Raw genomic sequence first — 19,909 nt, forward strand, 5'->3', positions numbered from 1 at the left:
TCACGTTTTTCAGTTGCACCAAGAAATGTCGCTACATCTTAAACAACTAAAACATGTGGCACCGAAGGGTGTAACATAATGGTCAATGAAATGGGTTGAGAACCATGTGGTCTTAGTTTCAAATCTCACCAAAAGTAAAAATGTTTGGTGATTTTTCCTCATATAATGTCCAAGCTATTATAGATAAAGTTATTCGATACTTGCGCTGGTAGGAGGTACTAGATACACGATAAAATAAGTCGAGATGAGCTCAAATTTCCTGGACACCACGATTATGAGAAGGAAAAAAACAAGTATAACATATGTTGGAAGGACAAGTGCATTTAATATGAGCCCTACACCTTCAAGAAAGTGTAGGAAGTTCCTTCCACCAAGGGAACAAAGTGGAAAATGGCCACTTGGCTGATGTGGGTGGGGAAATGGGGTTTGCCGATATCAAAGAAAAAAAAATTATGGACACATGCATGAGGTGAAATACAACAAATCTTCAATTTCTTCATTTTAACAGAAATGGATCTTCAGTATCTAAAATAATGAGTCAAGTAATTAGAAACTGGAGGCGAACCCCAAACTTTGAGTTTTGAACTCATAATATGGCTCGGTTTGGGAACTTTAGGATCATGATCAAAATAAACGAATCGAGTTTTCTAATCTAGTTTGGTTGATGAATTTTCAAATGGAGGCAACCCCCAATCTGCTGGGTTGAAATCAAGTAAAGAACTCAAAACCTGATCAGCAACTTCATGATATGAACTGTCCAACCTTGCATCTGGAACCATAACCACTGACCTGCATGCAGTGCATAAAACCCACGTCAGTAGATGATGATACCCTGACCATGAGCAGAACTTTTATGACACATTTCTATAACATCAAGGCAAAAAATAGGAACAAAGTAGACAAAAACGTGCTATGGAGATAAGAGCAAGATCAGTGACTTCATCTAAAGATGCAAGAGAGGCATACAAGATATCTTCAATGAATTCATGGGTATGCATCAGAATGAAAAGATGCAGGAGCATTTTGCTTTGTTGTACAAACACAGAATTGAATTTCATTGTTAGTAAGAATGAAAAATAAGGATAAATATAGCAAATAACTGCCCCTCTTTTTGCATCTTCATCGAGAAAAGTTTCTTTTCTTCTTTTCTTTTTCCTTATGCTTCACCATATTTTTGCTGGAAAAAAACATGGTAAGCTGGCAGAAGGTAACTATATCATAACCTTTTTCACAAAAGGAAGGATGGAAGAGCTAAGGAGCAAAAATAAAAGCAAAATTAAAGCGAAAGGAACTTGAGCACATCTCATTTTTAGGGTTGTAAAGGAAAATCTGCAAAGGAAATTTGTTCACATTTACTTCCCATTCAAAATTTCAAACAATAACTGAACCAATTTAAGAGACCGAATTTCTTCCATATTATCTCTTATTTCCATCTTCCCTTTCGTTTCTGGTTTCTAAACAGTAATCTTCTACATCAACGAAAATTAAAATGCAACTTCAGGACTCGCTTGGCATACGTTGCATCTACCAGGAAAAAAATCTCATCAACAAAGAGAACTTCAGGAATTTTAGTAGTTAAAGCATGCTACATGCCTCTTAGAACCCAAAAACATATTGTGAAAGAAATGGACCTTGAGCATAACTCACCCCAAATCGGATGAAACAAGAATTGGGCAAGCCTGGCTCTGATACCATGTGAAAGAATTGGACCTTGGACCTAACTCAACCCCGAAAGTTAGCTCAGGTGGCGAGAATTACCCAATACCATATAAAGAGACCATGAAACCTTCATTCCACCAATGTGGGAACTCAACAATAATAATAGTAGGAAACAAAGGTGAGAAAGTTCAAAAAATATGAAAATGGCTAACACTCCACACTGAAAGCATCTGAATATATCAAATTAAAACAAGAAAAAAAAAAAAGATAGCCTTATAATGGATAAAACAGTAGAAACTAATTTGAAAAGACAAAAACCAGAAAACGCCAAAAAAGAACCATGTTACAAGGACTCTGGTGATCACTATAAGCAAGATATTTGTGTCTGTATATTTAAGGACGCAAACAAGGACTGCTGTCTATCCATCATGGGTAAAACACTGGAGTTTGCGTGGGTGTCAGAGGAAATTTCAGGGTTCTGGTAAAGCAGCAAACAACTGAGGCAGTTGAGGGTGGAAAAATAATATAAATCTTTTTGCTTATCCGATGACCCTAAAGGGGCAGGAAAAGAATTTAAATCAGAAAACAAAATTATAACACGAGGAAGCATCGACAAACATGATAGGTTCAGAGAGTTTCTTGAAAGTCAAGACAAAATTCACAATAGGAGGAAGAAAAAAGCAAGATCCTGAAAAAAGAAGGCTTGGAGACCAAGTAAATTGACTTGTCAGACATCCAGAAAGAGGAGAATAGACAAAAACTAGCAGCTAGATGGAAACAAGTGTCATCAGTGCAATCGAAAGATATATAAAAGGTAACCTTATTTGCTATACTGAGCACGTAGCTCAGACATGGAGAGCCATACCAAAATCATATTGTTACCTAATTTTAACTAGTGTTATCATCAAGAGATTTACACCATCTATGAGTTAATCAACTAAACATAATCTTAGTGCCAAATTATTGAGATATATATTTAGACGAGTGACCATGCTCATAAAATCAATCAATGTAACCTTTTGTAACGACCTGGCCGGTCGTTTTGTGTGTTGTAGCCCCATTCCCCTATTTATTGCCTCTTCTATGTTCTTTTGTGGTTATGTGACTTGTTGGGGTGCTTGGTTTGGTTTCGGGAAGTGTTGGAGTGAATTGGGACACTTAATTCCAAGGTTGGAAGCTTAAGTGGAAAGAGTTGACCGGAGTTTGACTTTTGTGTAGACAACTCCGAAATGGTATTTTCATTATTGATTATTCCAACAGCTTCGTATGGTGATTTTGGAATAAGATGTATGTCCGGATGTTGATTTGGATGTCCGTAGGTTGATTTGGTGTTTTTTTGGCTAAAGTTGGAAAGTTGAAGGTTTGGAAGATTGAGAAGTTTGACCGGGAGTTGACTTTGTTGATATCGGGTTCGGATTTTGGTTCCGAGAGTTGGAATAGGTCCGCTGTGTCATTTAGGACTTGCATGCAAAATTTGAGGTAATTCGGAGTTGATTTGATATGGTTCAGCATGAGTTTTGGATGTTCAAAGTTCATTAATTTCATTAGACTTGAATTGAGGTACGATTCGTGATTTTCGTGTTGTTTGATGTGATTTGAGGCTTCGAGTAAGTTCGTATTGTGTTTTAAGACTTGGTGGTATGTTAGGATGGTGTCTCGGTGGTCTTGCGTGTGTTTCAAATGAGTTTCGGACCATTTCTCCATGTTCTGGCTAGATGATCCTGATGTCTGGCTTTCTTCTTCGCAATCGCGAAGGGACTGTCGCGATCGCATAGTATATTTTTGGAAGGCAGGCGGGTTGTTCTTCACGTTCGCAAAGTGGTAATCGCTTTTGCGATAGTTTGGTATGCAGTGGCCTTCACAATCGCGTTACGGTCACCGTGTTCGCATAAAAGGTACGCCGACTGGGGGCATTTGGCTGTAAGCCTTCGCGGTCGCAAAGCTATGCCCGTGTTCACATAGTGTCAGGGTGTGTAGTGCTTCGTGTTCGCGTCCTTGGCCTCGTGTTCGCGTAGGGTCTTTTGAGAAGCTGGAAGTTTGTTCTTCACGGTCGCGAAGATGTGGCCACGATCGCGAAGGGTATGCCTAGGAAGAATGTTTTAAATACTTTATTTCGAAGGTTTGGTTATTATATCTCATTTTGGGTTAGAGAACTCGACTTTGAGCTATTTTGGAGGGGATTTTCACGATTTGGATTGAGGTAAGTATTTTTGACTCGGATTTGTTATTATTTCATGATTCCATTTTTGTTTTTAGCATTTAATTGGTGATTTAAAGTGAAGAAATTGGGAATTTTAGTAAAAGCTTTCCTAAAGTATAAAATAAGGATTTGAAGGTCGATTTAAGGTCGGAATTGGATGAATTTAGTATGATTGAACTTGTAATTGAATGGGTGTTCAGAACTTGTAAGTTTGACCAGGTTCCGGGGTGTGGGCCTGGGGTTGACTTTTTGATTTTGACAAAGATCGAAACTTTATTGTTCGAAGTTGTTTCCTACGGCATTATTTGATGATATTAAGCTATTTGTGACAAGATTCAAGTCGTTCGGAGGACGATTCGCGTGGGAAGGGCTTTTTGGAGTATTGAGTCCTGCGTTTTGAGGTATGTAACATATCTAAACTTGGATTTGAAGGTATTTAACCATGGGAACTATGTTATATGAAAGGTATTGGGGTGATGTACGCGCTAGGTGACGGGCGTGTGTACGTGCACCGGTGTGTTCATGATTTGAGGTGGCTTTTAGACTATTATGGGATTGGTTTGCTATCGTGCCTCGTCCTATCCATGTTTCTAAACCTGTATGATCATTTGAGTTCTGATTTATGTTGGAAATCATGTCTAGACTATGTGCTATTTGTTTGAAACCCGATAGGGCTATTCTTGTTGTTTCTGAGTTATTTGCATTAATTGTACACATGCTCTTAGTCATGATGCTATACCGTATATGATATATTATCTCAGTACTTTCTTATTTGATTCCTTACGTGTTGTTGATGCCTCAAGTGTAACATTGTTGAATTGAATACTGTGAGATGTGGTGAAGTGAGACTTAACCAATTGATGACTGGGCTTGGGCCATAGAGCCGGTTGGTATTGATTTTGAGGTGACGCGTACGCCAGGCTCATATTGAGCTACGTGTTAATGAGTTGGGGCGACGCGTGCACTAGGCCTCACTATTGGGCTATATGATTGAGATTAGCACTTAGGCAAGATCCGCCTCTCCGGAGTCTGACATGCCAGCAGTGAGCGCAGGACAGTGTTTTATATACGTGCTTGATGGTAGGCAGCTATGCCATGCACTCGTACCGTGCTAAGTGTTGATGTGTGGTTAATCATAATGGTTTCACTAAAATATTATTGTTTTGACATGTATATTTAACATGTAAGCATAGAGATGTACCTGTCTCATGCTAGCTGGTAAATGAAGATCTTATCCGCGTTGGGCTTAAACTGTTATACTTGGAAAGCATGCCTAAATTTCTAAAATGTGAACAAGCTGAACATAATATCATTGAGTTACCCGCTTCTACTGCTTCCTTTATATTCTGAACTATTGTTGATTATTGATATTGGTATCTGGCTGTTGTTTCTGAGCTCGTCACTGCTTTCAGCCCAAGATTAGTGTTGTTACTTATTGCGTACATAGGGTCGGTTGTACTCATACTACATTCTGCACTTCGTGTGCAAATTCAGGTACTTCCGGGCGAGGTGATCTCTAGTGTTATGTTGCTACCAGCTTTTGGGAGACTACGAGGTAGTTCTCTTTCATTATTTCTTATATTATTGTTCTACTATTCAGACAGTTGTATTGAGAATTTGGCCATGTATTTTGATACTCAGTAGTGCTCAGGTACTCGTTGACACCTGATATTTGGGATGGTTGTAGCAGTATTGTGGTTGTTTTCATCAGATATTTCATGATATTTCCATTATTGAGCTTATAAAACCATGTTTCTCCAAATTCGTTGTGTTTGTGTGACTGTTGGCTTGCGTAGCAAGTAGTGTTAGGCGTCGTTGCGACTCCGGTGGGAGTTGCGTCGTGAGACCTTTTATACAGGATCTCAAGCACATAAGACTATTGTCGAATGGAAAAACTATCCTAGTAAAAGCTACTAAGGCAAAAATACATAAGACAATATAAAAAATGCACTTGTGCAAACATTTAATGGGAAGTGCATGGGGGTTAGTATCAGTAAACTCCTTAAACCATGAAAGAAGAAGTGCAATGAAGTTTAATTTTAATTGAAGCACTTAACTGAAAAGCAATCGCATAGCTCTCTCAAGCTATCTGAAGAAAATGAAAAACATATCAGCAAACATTAAAGTTCTGGGTGATAGGCTTACATTCCAGCATTCTTGGCTGCAAGGACACCTGAGGGCGCATCTTCAAATACAAGAATCCTCTGTGGATCTACTGGTCCACCCTGTCCATGTTAAACTTTAAATATACAGCTCATAGGCATCCATGATATATCATACTTTAATTATACCGACCATACTTCTAACTTTCCATTATCTGAACTCTGAAGGACTCAAATCTAGTTTTACTAATTAAATCTAACTACCTCAGCGTTGGTGACCAAATCGGTGTTAATTTACATTTTTTATTCCATGAAACCTTGTACAATCAAAAAAAGTAGTCTTTTGTCTAATCCTGGGAACAAATTAAAGTTGCTTTTTTGTAGTCAAATGTCCTAGTTTCCATCATGAATCTTTTAGTTGTTGTACTCTTTCTGCTTCAAATTGAGCACCCCACCTTCTAATTTTAGTTCATCCCAAAATAGTGGACTTCCTAAAAAGAGAACTATATGAACATACTATACCATAATGGGGCCCATTTTTTGCTCATTTTAGATACTCCATCTATCCAAAAGTTTTTCGATGTTGACTTTTCAATAATCATTTTGATCAAAGATAACTTTAGAGAAACTTATATTCACATAAGAGAATCTTCTTCTACATGAATAGCCTTTTTTTTTCAAAGTTAAGTGCTTGGCCAAGCTTTTAGAACGAAAAAAAAATGCTTTTGGATAGAAATAAAAACAATATTGGAGAAGCAGAAAAAAATAGCTTCTGTCTAAAAGTACTTTTTAGAAAAATATTTTTTTAGAAAAATACACTTAGAAGTACTTTTTTAAAGCTTGGTCAAACACTAGGTAAGGGTAAGGTCTGCGTACACACTACCATCCCCAAACCCCACGGTGTGGGATAATACTAGGTATGTTGTTGTTGTTGGTCAAACACTAATTGCTGCTCAGAAATGCTTTTCAAATCAATTAACCAAACACAAACTGATTTTCATCAAAAGTACTTTTGAGAAAAGTACTTTAGAAAAAAAACGCTTCTAAAAATAAGCTGATTTTTTAAGCTTGGCCAAACAGGCTAGTATGCTCGCAGATACAATGCCTTCGAGTATTTGCCCTCTCAGTTTCAGCAATTTATGACATCTCAAGGAATTCTTCATCAGACATCTTGTCCTTATACTCCTCAGCAGAATGGGGTTGCAGAGAGAAAGAATAGGAACCTCATTGAGACCTAAGTTGCTCCGACATGGCAGTTTAGGTACCGTACTCGTGTCGACACGACACTAGTATGGGTGTGGGTATGGGATCCATACCGGATCTGATCAAACAATTTCGGTTACTTTGACCACGACGGACGGAAAATTCGAGATGCGATACAATTTGGTTCCCGAAATCAAAATCCTAATAATTGGGGTAAAGTTGAAGAAAATAGCGTACGTTATCTAAGAAATCAATCCTTTACTTATCTACAACATAAGAATAAAAAAGGAATCCAAACTTTACAATCTGTACTTAAGTATTTCACATAATTTCTTATAATTTAGAGCCTTTTTTTATATTTGAATTATTTTTAGCCGAATCCTTGCACCCGTATCCGTACTAGGATCTGTATCCCCGAATCTTAGAATTTACATCTCGAATAATCCGACCTCTAGATCCGTACCCGTATCGGACATCCGCACCCGTGTTCGAGCAACTTAGATTGAGACTGCTCGCACACTTCTCATCCAGTCCTATGTTCCGTTGCATTTTTGGGACGTGCAGTTCTCAAAGCTTGTTACTTGATTAATCGGATGTCTTCATCTCCTATTCAGAAGCAAGTCCTGTATTCTGTATTGTTCCCCAAGTCACCTTTATACTCTCTTCCCCTCGTGTTTTTGGGAGCACATATTTCGTTCATAACTTAGCCCTTGAGAAAGATAAGTTAGCTCCTCGTGCTCTCAAATGTGTCTTCCTTGGTTATTCCCATGTTCACAAAGATATTGTTGCTACTTAACTAATCTTCATAGGTACCTTATGTCAGCTGATGTCACATTTTCTGAGTCTCATCCTTTCTTTACCTCTTATGATCGTATTGATATATCTGAGGTCTTACCTATACCTACTTTTGAGTAGTCTAATATTGCTTCTCCAATATCCCCAGCCGCTAAAGTCTTACCCATACCGACTTTTAAGGACTCTACTGTTGCTCCTCCAATATCCCCAGTTGCAAGAACACCACTTTTGACTTATCACCGTCATCCTCGTCCAAAATCACGCCCTGCTGATTCATGTCCTGCACCTTACCCTGCTCCTACTCGGACGTGTCTCCTCCTAGTCCATCGATTGCACTTCGAAAAGGTACACGTTCCACATTTAATCTTAATCCCCAATATATCGGTTTAAGTTATCATCGTCTTTCATCACCCCGTTATGCGTTTGAATCGTCTTTGTCCTCTGTTTCCATCCCAAAGTCTACAGGTGAAGCACTATCTCATCCACGATGGCGACAAGCTATGATTAACGAGATGCCTGTTTCATATACGAGTAGTACTTGGGAACTTGTTCCTCTTCCTTCAGGTAAATCTACTGTTGGTTATAGTTGGGTATATGCAGTCAAAGTTGGTCCAGATGGCCAATGTTGATCGACTTAAGGCACGTCTTGTTGTCAAAGGGTATACTCAAATATTTAGGCCGATTACAATGATACTTTCTCTCCCGTGGATAAAATAGTATCAGTCCGCCTTTTTATATCCATGGTTGTTGTTCGTCATTGGCCTCTTTATCAGTTGGACATTAAGAATGTTTTTCTTCATGCTGACCTTGGGGATGAAGTTTATATGGAGCAACCACCTGGTTTTGTTGCTAAGGGGGAGTCTAGTAGCCTTGTATGTCGGTTGCGTCATTCACTCTATGGTCTAAAATAGTCTCCTCGAGCCTGGTTTGGTAAGTTCAGCACAGTTATTCAGGAGTTTGGTATGACTCTTAGTGAAGCTGATCACTCTATGTTTTATCGGCATTCTGCTTCAAATCTCTATATTTATATGGTGGTTTATATTGACAATATTGGTATTACCGGCAATGATCAGGATGATACTACTAAGTTGAAGCAACATCTCTTTCAGCACTTTCAAACTAAGGATCTGGGCAGATTAAACTACTTTCTGGGTATTGAGGTCGCTCGGTCTAGCTCAAGTAGTGCGATCTCGCGACGGAAATATGCCTTAGATATTCTTGAGGAGACAGGCCGAATTCTAAACTTTTGCCAGGACAAGGGGAGCCATTTAGCGATCATACAAGGCATCTAGTTGGTAAATTAAACTACCTCACACTGACCAGACCTGACATTTCTGTTCCTGTGAGTGTTGTAAGTCAGTTTATGGATTCTCACTGTGATAGTCATTGGTATGTAATTGTCTGCATTCTTTGGTATATAAAATCAGCACCAGCCAAAGTATTATTGTTTGAGAATCGAGGCCACGAGCAGATCGTTGGATATTCAAATGCTGATTGGGCAGGATTACCTTATGATAGACGTTCTACGCATGGATATTGTTTTTTAGTAGGAGGTAAATTTGGTGTTTTGGAAGATCAAGAAACAGAACGTGGTTGCTCGGTCTAGTGCGGAAGCAGAAGATCAAGCAATGGCTATGGCAACATGTGAGCTAGTTTGGATCAAACAGTTGCTCCAGGAGTTGAAATTTCGTGAGATCGGCCACATGGAACTTGTGTGTGATAAACTGATAATCGAGTTGTCCTTCATATTGCATCAAATCTAGTATTCCATGAGAGAACTAAATACATTGAGGTTGACTGTCACTTCGTCATAGAAAAGACACTCTTTGAGATATTGCTACAAAGTTTGTGAAGTCGAATAATCAGCTTGTAGATATTTTCATCAAGTCTCTCACCAGTCCTCGTATTAGTTACATATGTAACAAGCTCGATACATATGATGTGGATGCACCGGCTTGAGAGAGTGTATTATAATAGCAATGTATATAGTCCTAGTCCCCTATGGAATAGAAGTAAAAATATTGTATTGTGTATAGTTATAAATAGAGCTATTGTAAAACACTTGATAGAATATCAATAATATTTTCTCTTGCGCTTTCTCACAAATACCCTAAAAGTGATGGAGATAATTTGTCACAAAGCTACATCCTAAGATAAATTATAGTCTTTACATTTTTAGTTAGGAGCTAGCAATTAAAGATGATAATGTGTTGATCATTGTGTCCTTGCGAATAGATTACAGAGTAAAATTTAAATCTCGAAAGAATTAGATTATGATGAAGCTTGATATAAGAACTAAGCCAACAGTAACACGTACATTTGAAAAGTTTAGTAGGTAAATTATCGATTAGACAAGGTTTGTGTACTACAAGATTGACCTAGAGCAAAGATTAGTATCATAACTATGAGATCTCTCAGATTATGTCAATGGAAAAGGGCCACATTTGCCCCTCTACTATCGAAAATAAGCTATACCCTCCGTTTCAGTTTCATAATGATACACTTGTTATACTTTTGAGTTTATTTTACCCCTTATCCGTTGAATCCCTCTTCTAAACTTGAAAATAACATGTGGCAAGCCCTGATTGAACTAAAATAATACGCTCCACTTTTAATTAAACCCAACCCGACCCAGCTTATTTACCCACCCATTCGAATCCCCCTAAATGCCCTCATTCTCTCATTTTGTGCCTTCACCCCTCAGCACTCTTAGCAACTCCAAAGTCATTGCCTTTGCTTTGTTGTTTCCATTAATAGGTATAGTGACAAGTTCAGGGATGACTCATTCATCCATCACCAGTTGACAATATTGAACCTTTTGAGAGCATAAAGAAAGAAGAAAAACCGCTGCATGCTCCTGGTCATTGCGATTGTAACATTAGAAAAGTTTCACAAGTGAGGCAATGCATCCATCAGTTTCAGCTATCGCAATTCTAGCATCTTCATTGATGCATAAGTTTTGCAAAATAATAACACAATCTCTTTCAAGAGCTCTATCCTCAAGAAAAGGAACCAACTTGGGAAACAACTCCGAAGGTGCAATGAAGGAACGAATGTTGCTACTCTTTGACATGTCACATAATAATTTGATGGCTGATGCCTGCAATTCCCTTCCGCGGGCCCTGATTGAGGGTTGGTCTATTTAGACTGAGAATGAGGGAATGAGAGGATTTAGGGGGGTTCAGATGGGTAGGTAAATAAGTTGGGTCGGTTTGGATTTAATTAAGGGAATAGGTTCAAATTTACCCCTCTACTTTTGAATATTGTTACATTTAACCTCCATTATACTATCTGGCCAAATTTACCCCTACTATCAACAAACTTTTAAAATTACTCCTCAGTCCATCAGGCGACCCAGAATCTTCCAAATCATTTTAGTTAAGTCACTTATTCTTCTTGATCCACTATTTTCAAAATAGTTGGCATTTACCTGCTTTCTTAATTGGAAAAAAGAAATACGAGAAAGAAATATTAAAATAATGCAGCGGTTAGTAAACAAAGTATAGTAAATTGAAGAATCTAAATTAGGTAGCTTGTCTAAATTTCAAAAGTATTTACAACACCCAGCTTTAATGAATTTGTTCCACCAAAGGTACGAAGACTTTGCAAGTATTAGTGATAGAAGTTGAAGTTCCATGGAAATTTTGCATTGCCGAATTCAACTTTGCTTTAATCAAATGCCTACGCATTGTGCACTCTAAAGTTAATCGACCGAACTCTATACTAACTAGACAATTACAAAATATATCCGTATATACATGTACATACATGATGAGCAGTCGCACATAATACATAATAATGGACCCATAGAAATTTGTTGTGTTTATGGTTGAAAAATTATAAAAATTTTAAATCAATTCCAAAAGTAGGTGCGATGGTAATTAAAAATATCCATAAATAATTTTTATAGTTGGATACCTTTAGCATTCACATTAATAGTATTTCTGAAAATAATGGATCAAGATGAAGAAGGGGAGCCTTGGCGTAACTGGTAAAGTTGTTGCCATGTGACCAGGAGGTCACGGGTTCAAGCCATGGAAACAGCCTCTTGCAGAAATGCAGGGTAAGGCTGCGTACAATAGACCCGTGTGGTCCGGTCCCTTCCCCGGATCCCGCACATAGCGGGAGCTTAGTGCACCGGGCTGCCCTTTAGTGGATCAAGATGAAGACCAAGTGATTTAAACAAAAGCGATTTGGGAGATTTTGGGTTACTTAATGGACTGAGGGGTAATTTTTAAAAGCTTACACATGGTAAGGGTAAATTTGGCAGAATAGTATAACGGTAGGGGTAAATTTGGCCGAATAGTATAACGGAGGTTAAATGTAGACAATATCCGAAAGTAGAGGGATAAATTTGGACCTTTTCCCTCTAATTAATACTTAAAAGTGGGGCAGATTTATTTTAGTTCAATCAGGGCTTGCCATGTGTTATTTTCAAGTTTAAAAGAGGGATTTAACGGATAAGGGGTAAAATAAACTCAAAAGTATAACACTAAGTGTATCTTTGTTATGAAACTGAAACAGATGGTAAATATAGCTTATTTGCTATGGTAGAGGGGCAAATCTGGCCCTTTTCCGTTATGTCAATCTACAAGAAAAGCAATATTTTTTTAAAACAATAGTCCTCGAGAAATAAAAATACATCAAAGTTAATCAGAAAATTACCTCAAATCTGTTTGCAGCTGCAAGGAATATATCAGGTGATGGCTTTCCTTGTTTAACTTCTGGATCATCACCGCGAACGATATGATGCATCAGTGAAAAAAGTTCACCATGTCTTTGAGTTTTCAAGTCAAAATGCCGTGTGTGTGTACTGAAAATGCATTTATATTAGTTCACTTATTGCATCTTACTTCTTAAACATTATTTTAGCTTATGCAGAATCTAACGTCTACTTGCTATACTAATTGCGCCACCAACATTAAACTTTCTAAAGAACAAAACCAAAAGAAGATGTCATACCCTGTAGCAACACAAATTGGTATTCCATTTGCATGAAGGTGATGAATCAGGCGGCTGGACCCTGTAACAGGACAAAACGTTAAAAGATGCAAAGAGACTCGTGTATACTAATATAATTTTGCATTAAACAAAATCAAAAGACTGAAATAAACAGTATACAATGTATATGCAATTCAAGTTTCATACTTGATAGCCACTCTACTTCAGAGATAACTGTTCTAAAATTACATTACTAGACACAAGGAACTTGAAAAAATAATTATCCTAGAGGATGTTGGACAAGATTTACAAGAAAGGAGATAAGGAATTAGATTTAAGATCATGGGTGTAATTCTTCCAAGCAATTCTCAAGTTGCTATGCAGCTTTACTCACACAAGCTATAAATGTTAATTTCAATCCTTTTGATAAGATTGAATTACGAAATTTGTCCCACACAGTGCTTTCTACATTTTATGTAGGGACCTACAAATGGTGAATTTTTTGGAAGGAGTTAACAGATGCACAATACACAAAATGAATAGTCAAACTAACCATTTGCCATTGTGATGGTTGGAGCAGAAAGAAACCACTGCAAATCATTTCTCATGCAGGCAGAAATGTTCTAACTTTGAAGAGTGTACTACAAGAGGGTAACAGAAGCCTTTTCCTTGAATAACTAGGAAATCATATGCTCCATTTCACTTAAATATAGAATTTTCTTTTATAATTTTTTTTGATAATAGTGGTATTGAGGCCAGCTTGCATGCACCTCCACAAAATCAATCCAGTACCTATCATCCCCAACTAGCACATGTACCGGATAGCTCTAGCCACCAAGACTTTAGGCAAATTGGAAGTTTCATCTAGGGTCGCCTCTGCTGAGATTCGAATATAATTGATCAAGGTTGTTACTCCAGCTCCCAACCACTAGGCCATCCTCTGGCGACAGCTCCAAGGCTTTGAAATGCAAAATAAAGCAAAAATGTTATAAGGGAAGCTTTTATTTGGCATCTAAAGGTTACCGATCCCTGCATATTACCCGCTTCTTCTTTTGGGTGATGAAAAGAAATGCGGAGCTATTTCCATCAAGTAAAGCACAGCCTCTCCAGAGTATTAAACTCAGCTAAAGCTATCCCCTATTGGTAGAAGTTCATCGTGAAATACCATATAAGTTAGGCCCCATTAGCCGGCAGAGATAGAGATAAAGAGAAAGGATTGAAACCCCATTAGCATTTAGCAGCTTGTATGTTCAGGCAATATGGGTGTCTCATCCTTAAGAACTGGTTATTCCCTTAGCAAAACTTGGATAAAGTTGATTGCTATAAAGTAGCTTGCTTTGTATGGTTAGTTTCTAAAGGGCATGTCTGACTCAAGAAAACTTGAAGAGAAAGGGCTTCAAGTTATGCTCTAGATGCTTTTGTATGTGGGAAGGAGTACGGGACCATCAACCACCTTTTCATTCACTGTCGACTCACTGACCAGCTGTGGCAATTGTTTCTCGGTATGAAAGGAATTAAGTGGGTTATGCCTAAGTCCACAGGAGATCTGCTAAAATGTTGAAACAACATGGGAGGTACAGTGAAGCAGAAGAGATGATGGAGCTCAATTCCAGCATGGGAACCCTCAGGGGTTGGCCTGGTGGCAATTGACTTGAGCCTTGGGGTTTGCTCCCTTTCAAGGTCTCAAGTTCGAAACCCACTGGGTGCAAACAATTTCTGAGGGCCATCGGACTGGGTAAAACCTGAATTAACCGTGGTGCACTTGCGTGAAACTCCTTGCCGAGGGCCTGTGCACCCCCGGGATTAGTCGGGGCTCGAAGAGACTCGGACACCCGGTGCAAATCAAAAAAAAAAAAAAAAATCCAGCATGGGTATGGTGGACAGTATGGATGGAAAGGAACTTAGGTGTTTTGAAGGAAATGCAGCCCTTTACAGAAAGTTAAGATGAACTGTATGATACTATTTTATTTTTGGTGTAAAGAAGAACTTCTGCAAGATGTAGAGGCTTTGGCAGATATCATTGGATCCTTGTAAGACCTTTTAGGGTCTCTTTTTGATGATCTTTTTGCTCTGTATATACGGCTTCAACACAGCCTTTTACCTTTCACAAAAATAAGCATTAAAGCAGAAGATCTCGTCTCGTTTCAAGAGAGATTCATGAGAACGCGACCCCCTGCCTTTTCCCTTTCACAAATTTCACAAATAGGAAGTTTAGAATCCGACTTGAATATTGAAGGGAACACCAGATACAATACAAAAATTTTCCACCTGTCCCTACTTGTCTATTTAGCACTATTCAAAACTTAATTTCACATCATTTGGATCAACTTCTTTTATATAACGGTGGTGTCCAGTCTAGCTTGCGCACACCTCGACAGTTCTAACTATCACTTCAAAGTATCTTTTTCATGCTAAAAGATAAAAATACATTCACATGGTTTTCACCTGAAGCTAAAACCTGAAATTTGTGCCATATACTGGTTGAGAAAAATGGAAAACTGAATGTGAGAAGAACTAGGAGGATAACCAGAGTTTTCTGGAAACAGAAGATTTCTTTAATGACTAAAAAGAAAAATGGCTCTTTCAGTCACATCTCATGACGGAAGGGGTTATTCGAAAATCAATAGATTGATAAAAATGAAGGAATGATGTAACTGTCAGAAGAAACAAAACGATGATTACTGAAGCTAAACTCAAAAGTAACTTTGCAGAGAAAATTTGCAGAACGGACCATCAAAAGGAACTTGGTCAAAAAGGAAGGTGGCTACTCCATGCCATTTTAAGACAAATAACCAATCCCATAAACGTCTGCTACTCTTATGTAGAACACTCAGGAAGGGTGAGAAACCTGAAACTTGAGAAAGGAATAAAGAAGAATAATCTGCCACTAGTGCTTAAACTTGTACCTGGCATGAGGTCACTTGTGGGAAACATTTTCTGCAACATTTCCTCTCTTTCTACAAGAAAATCTTCAGCTGTAAGTGAATCACTTATTCCTGTCTCTTCAACAAAGACCCTGGCAGCCTCTATCGCCTTCTTCCCCATCATCTTTGCCTTGAGTGACCAATCAAAAGTCTTATTATACCTAGCAAGTATAATCTCCTGGACCTCCGTATAGAATTTCTCCGTGTCTGATACACAAAAGAAAAGCAACACATAAGCTAGTCAACCAAGACTTGAATTCAAGTAGCAACTATTCAACTACACAAAGATTTCCTTGTTTCTTTCCAATAGAATCCAACAAACAGGAAAAGCCTGGTATATCAATCTCCCCTTGGATCCCCCAAGTTAACAATCTATCCTCACCTGCTCTTCCCATTATTTAGAAGCTCTCTTTTTTTTCAAAGAAACAGACTGGAGTGTCCTAATATATCACATGATGTAAAAAACATTAAATTATAAAAAGCCATGCAGTGTCCGCTGTGGTTAAACCACATACACATATCCAAGGGGCATAACAGATTTGGCTGTGTGAATTTGTTCTATGGTTATTTAAGTTATATAACCTGGGTAACAAAATAAAATCCAAAATAACAAACTCTTGGATTGAAAAAGTAAATGACCTCACTAAAAATCAAATGAAATAGTACATGGATCCTTTTTCTAAACTTCAAGATCACCTATAAGAAATAAACATCAATCTTACTGTTGCACTGAGAGAACGGGAGACTAGATTTTTTTTCTTTGGTTGACAAAGATGGAACTAGATTTTTGTTGACATTTATAAATCTCAAAGCGCACCAAGCTTTCTAGCGTATAAGAGTTTGTTGAGTTGTCCCATATCGTTGGGATGTGGAATATTTGCTCACCTTATATGGTCCTGCGCAATCCTCACTTCATGAGATTGTACGTACACCTCTAAGAAAAGTAGAAGATAAAATAATGCATGGCAGAGGAGACTTTCTCTAACTATCCCGTTGCTAATGTTTCCGCTACAGATGCACACGTGTAAGGTTTCTAGTGAAATAAGAATCATACCAGCGTATAGGCAGTGAGTAATATGTCATTAAAACAAAGAAAGCAAGTCTTTTTCTGCTATGGTAGCATGCTCTCAGAACCACAAAGCTCGGTAATTTACTCTTCATTCCTTTTAATTAGGGGGAAATATAATCAAAGAGCTAAAACAGGCCATTTTGTTTTCTTTGATAGGTGAGAAATGTCTTAGTCTTGAGCTTTGTTGCTTGGACTCTCCGAAAATGTCGCGGGATGCGTGTCGGATCCTCCAAAGGTAGTGCATTTTTTAAGGATATGACACGGGTGCGGCAACACTTTGGAGAGTCCCCGCAACATAGGTCTTGAGTAACTTACGTGCCAGATATGTGATGTTACATCAGAAAGACATAGACATACAAATGCGTATACATGCTTGAGGAACACTCTTATTATACCATCTCCATTAGAATGTTTAGTGGCTTAATTTACCTATAGGCAACAACAATAACAACCCAGTATAGTCCCACTAGTGGGGTCTGGGGAGGGTAGTGTGTACGCAGACCTTACCCCTACTCTGGGGTAGAGAGGATGTTTCCGATAGACCCTCGGCATCCCTCCCTCCAAGAATTCCTCACCTTGCTCTTAGGCTGACTCGAACTCACAACCTCTTGGTTGTAAGTGGAGGGTGCTCACCACTAGAGCAGCCCACTCTTGTCAGTTAATTTACCTATAGAGAAAAGTAGTAATAAATCTTGACTAATCTTCTCTGCATAAGAAATGGCCTAATGGTCACAAGGTTTCACTTAAAGAGACTAGATATTGTAGAGTTGTTCACATATCACTTATCATTGACAACTTGTGGTATCAATAAGAAAGGCAACTTCAAAATTCCAAATCAAATAAGGCCCTCAAGCAGCGGCTGATTGTTTTGTTGCACCGCATGCGCTCAATATTCTCCACGAATGAAACTTTACCCTTCAAAAGCTTTTCTAAATTTTTAAAAACGCCTTACGGAATTACTTGTGTCCCCTCTAACCCCTAAGATTTTTATTCAGAAGTTCTGCTAAGTATTGTCAAATAGATGATCTTCCCTACCCTATTTTTACAAATCCTGAGTCTATCACAGCTGACAAGGTATAACATCAAAAGCACAGTATTCAACCTCTTCTTTCAATCATAATCATATTCTCTATTATGGACTTTTTACCTCATTCTATACAAGACCCTCTTATCTCTTTCTTCTATGAGCTCTGGTTATGGAAGATGTTGTATTTGGGATTGATGCAACTGGAAACGATTTGATAACTTATAGATGAGAATTAGGACGATGACGAACTTGCATTTGTAGTTCACCAAATTTACACTAACTTTCACTGACAAATGCAACTTCGTCGCCGTGTCTACAAGTCATTAAATCATTACCAATTGCATCAATCCTAAATGTAACATACAAAAGGAAGAAATAAGAGGGGCTATGTAGATTGTGGTCAGAAATCAATATTAGAAAATATGATTAAGATTGATTATGATTTAAAATAAGGGTAGAACATATCACACTCAAATTTTTTAACTTCACTTCCCCAATGATCACAAATTTTACGACATCCAAAGAACAAACAATTTAAGCAAACGATAGGATACCAAAGGTATACCAACCCTTGAAAAACTACTTATAGGAAATTCGCACAAGCACATTACCAGTTATTGGCAAAATGGGCAATTGGGTGAAGAAACAGTGGGCATTGCATTCTCAAGTCATCCAGATTTGCAAAATAGAATGGAACTATAGTAAATCAAGTAAGAAAGATCCTATACAGAATGATATATACCTAGAAGAAGGCCGTCCATGTCAAAGATTACGTGAGTGATTGAGGCTTTTCTTGCAGATGAAGCATCAGTGCTGCCCTGATTCGCCATTTTTTGAACAACTTTTAGCTTCTAGTAGCCCACAACAACCTGCAACCGCTTAAAATTTGGGCAGATCTGTAAGCTTATTTTTTGTTAGCCTCTCGGCTTAATTTGAAGAAAATGCACTAAAGCAGTACTGATGGGTTTAGCTGAATTTTTAGTGTATTATGTGGTTGAACAATTGGGGAAAAGTGCTTTTTTTTTTTTTTTGCCCAAAAGAACTTTTGGCTCAATTTGAGCGGTTTGGCCAAGCTTCGTAAAAAAAATAATTTTGAGGAGAAGCAGAAGCAATTTCGAGAAAAAATACATTTAGAAGTAGTTTTTTAAAGCTTGGTCAAACACTAATTGCTGCTCAGAAGTGCTTTTCAAACTAATTAGTCATATACAAACTGCTTCTCACCAAAAGTACTTTTGAGAAAAGCACTTTTAAAAAAAAAGATTTTTGCAGCTTGGCCAAATAGGCTAGTAGTTGACATCCCAGGAAAAGATTTAAAAATTCTCTCGTTTGGCCATATTAAAAAAATAAAAAAATTATTTATTCATAGAATATGATCAGATATAAAAAAACATCAAGTTCCAAAAAAACTAGTTTAGGACAGTTTTCTTCCACTCACAAAACTTCAACTTTTTCAAATAAATGCATGTCCAAACACAATTTCAACTTCCGAAAAATATTTTTCCACACAATTTCAAAAAAAAAATCAAGTTTCAATCAAATCTATGTCCAAAAGCTAAAAGTTGCAATTTATAAAATAGTATTTATCCTTTATAGGATGTGTTTGGTAGGAATGAACAAAAATATTTTCCTGAAAATTAAATATTTAGTAAGTAGGCAAAAAATATATACTCAAAAATATATCCCCGAGTATATATTTTCTAAGCAAACTCTATAAGGTTGAGGTGGAGTGACTATATCTTAAGGCAAGGGTGGATATACGCAGAAGACGGGGGTGCATCCTCACCCAAAATTTCATGCGTTTACACTTTAAAATATGACGACTTTCACTTTTCCCGTCGTACTTGTTCCTTTTTTTCTTTTCTTTTCTTAATTTCTATAAGAAAAAAAATTATCTTTGTATTTCCTCTCTCTTTGTACAATCAAATTTTTATTATTTATCTAAATTATATATTTGCTTCCATTTTTTTTTTAGATTTTCAATATTGTATT

At 37.7% G+C, this 19,909-nt stretch overlaps 1 protein-coding gene across 2 annotated transcripts; it reads right to left on the reverse strand.

Annotated features, from left to right (window-relative positions):
- Positions 1–475: 475 nt before the first annotated feature.
- On the reverse strand, positions 476–18,912 carry LOC104229239 ((DL)-glycerol-3-phosphatase 2). Of its 2 annotated transcripts, XM_009781843.2 has the most exons (7): positions 18,663–18,912; positions 15,807–16,031; positions 12,922–12,982; positions 12,625–12,772; positions 6,005–6,084; positions 1,648–1,717; positions 476–789 (listed from the first exon to the last, which is right to left on the reverse strand). In XM_009781843.2, exons 1-7 carry the CDS (start codon positions 18,748–18,750, stop codon positions 742–744), a joined length of 720 nt encoding a protein of 239 aa, XP_009780145.1. In that variant the 5' UTR covers positions 18,751–18,912; the 3' UTR covers positions 476–741. The 2 variants fall into 2 exon arrangements, with proteins under 2 accessions (XP_009780145.1, XP_009780144.1); XM_009781842.2 differs by lacking the exon at positions 1,648–1,717 and having other exon boundaries at positions 18,663–18,903.
- Positions 18,913–19,909: the final 997 nt, after the last annotated feature.

Source organism: Nicotiana sylvestris, chromosome 11, assembly GCF_000393655.2.
Source record: "Nicotiana sylvestris chromosome 11, ASM39365v2, whole genome shotgun sequence".
In the NCBI taxonomy this organism is placed as follows: Eukaryota; Viridiplantae; Streptophyta; class Magnoliopsida; order Solanales; family Solanaceae; genus Nicotiana; species Nicotiana sylvestris.

Coding starts and splice junctions, on each gene's coding strand:
- LOC104229239 (XM_009781842.2), bottom strand. CDS start 18,750: ATGGCGAATCAGGGCAGCACTGATGCTTCATCTGCAAGAAAAGCCTCA. Junction 12,773..12,921: donor CCAATTTGTGTTGCTACAGG/GTATGACATCTT, acceptor ATGCATTTTCAG/TACACACACACGGCATTTTG. Junction 790..6,004: donor GCAGCCAAGAATGCTGGAAT/GTAAGCCTATCA, acceptor CACTGCATGCAG/GTCAGTGGTTATGGTTCCAG.